The 1,315-nt window shown below is 39.1% G+C and overlaps 1 protein-coding gene across 1 annotated transcript; it reads left to right on the top strand.

Annotated features, from left to right (window-relative positions):
- The first annotated feature begins 461 nt into the window (after nucleotides 1-461).
- LOC137971959 (suppressor of cytokine signaling 2-like) lies at nucleotides 462-1,315 on the top strand. Its single transcript, XM_068818708.1, has one exon. It carries the CDS (start codon nucleotides 604-606, stop codon nucleotides 1,168-1,170), a length of 567 nt encoding a protein of 188 aa, XP_068674809.1. The 5' UTR covers nucleotides 462-603; the 3' UTR covers nucleotides 1,171-1,315.

The following is a 1,315-nucleotide window of genomic DNA, read 5'->3' as shown; positions in this document are numbered from 1 at the left end:
GACATGCCAAGCAGAATGAAACAAAGAAATATCAATAGAAAGGAGTGACACAACTTATCAACTTCCTCGAGGGGACGAAAGAGCTTCTCTCTTCACAGCAGTTCACGTTGCCCACAAATTCCACCACAAAGTGCTATTTGCACGAGTCCATGCCAATGCACTCAAATACACCCTTTCACCTTTTCTTGCTGCTTATATAAAATTCTTGAGATTCATTAACATTTCTTATGTCATCGAAAGCATGTTGAGAAGTGACACATATTCGTGGCACCCGTTTTTATGACTTCCAGTTTGAAAGAATAAAGTAGGTAAAATTATGCTTTGTGCGTTGGTGCCGATTCCTTTTTTGAAAGGTTTGTGAGAAAAACAAAATCGAAAGGAAATTTGAATGCATGCAACCAGCGTGACTGTTCTCGGAAAGCGGAACATTTATACCTAGAAACCAATTTGACTTCCGGTCGTCGACTTACTTTTCGTAGAAACTCGAACAGTTAGTGAATTTGACCTTTCGTTGTGCAGTTTCTTTTAAAAGATCGAGGCAAATGATCCTTAGAAGCAAATCCAAACGCCGTCAAATTCCCAAGAAAGCGATGGAAACAGATTATGTCAACGAAATCACACATTTCTTCATCATCGTCGTGTTTTGACAAGGTATTGGAGACCTTACACACAAGTGGGTTTTATTGGGGACCGATAAACGCAAATCAATCAAAGAGCTTATTGCTTCATAAAACGACTGGAACCTTTCTGGTGAGAGCGAGCTCGGATCCTAAACATTTATTCACTTTGAGTTTAAAGACAACATCTGGAGTGACTAATATCCGCATAATCATGTACGATGGAAAATTTTTGCTAGATCAGAATCTAAACAACGGAAAAAACATGTGTGCTGCGCGTCGGCCTGCAGCTATACTCAGGTTTGACTGCGTCATAAAAATGATTTTTTATTACATGCTTGTGTCGAGACAGCAAAATTCTTCTTCTTCAGGGAGAGTGTGTGACAGTGGAACGATGCTACTTCTTGTGGCACCCTTGTATAAAGAAGTTTCAAGTTTAAAACATTTATGTCGAAGAACTCTGAATCGTCATTTTGGAGGAGAGGAGATACAAAAACTACCGGTTCCCCCAAAACTGAAAAATTATTTGAGGAGATATCAGTATCCATTATAGCAGTGTTGGAAATTCTTTCTAATGATGATGTTGAAATAGTTTAGTCAAACTTGTTAAGCTGGGGGATGTTCGAGCATCAAAGTGTGCGAGTTTGTTAGCGGGTGTCTGATAAATATTTTCCTAACTGATCTCCCAGTTTAAAGAG

Source organism: Montipora foliosa, chromosome 9 (assembly GCF_036669935.1).
Source record: "Montipora foliosa isolate CH-2021 chromosome 9, ASM3666993v2, whole genome shotgun sequence".
NCBI classification, from domain to species: Eukaryota; Metazoa; Cnidaria; class Anthozoa; order Scleractinia; family Acroporidae; genus Montipora; species Montipora foliosa.
The sequence above is the reverse complement of the archived record's forward strand: the minus strand, read 5'-3'. Positions and strand labels throughout refer to the sequence as shown.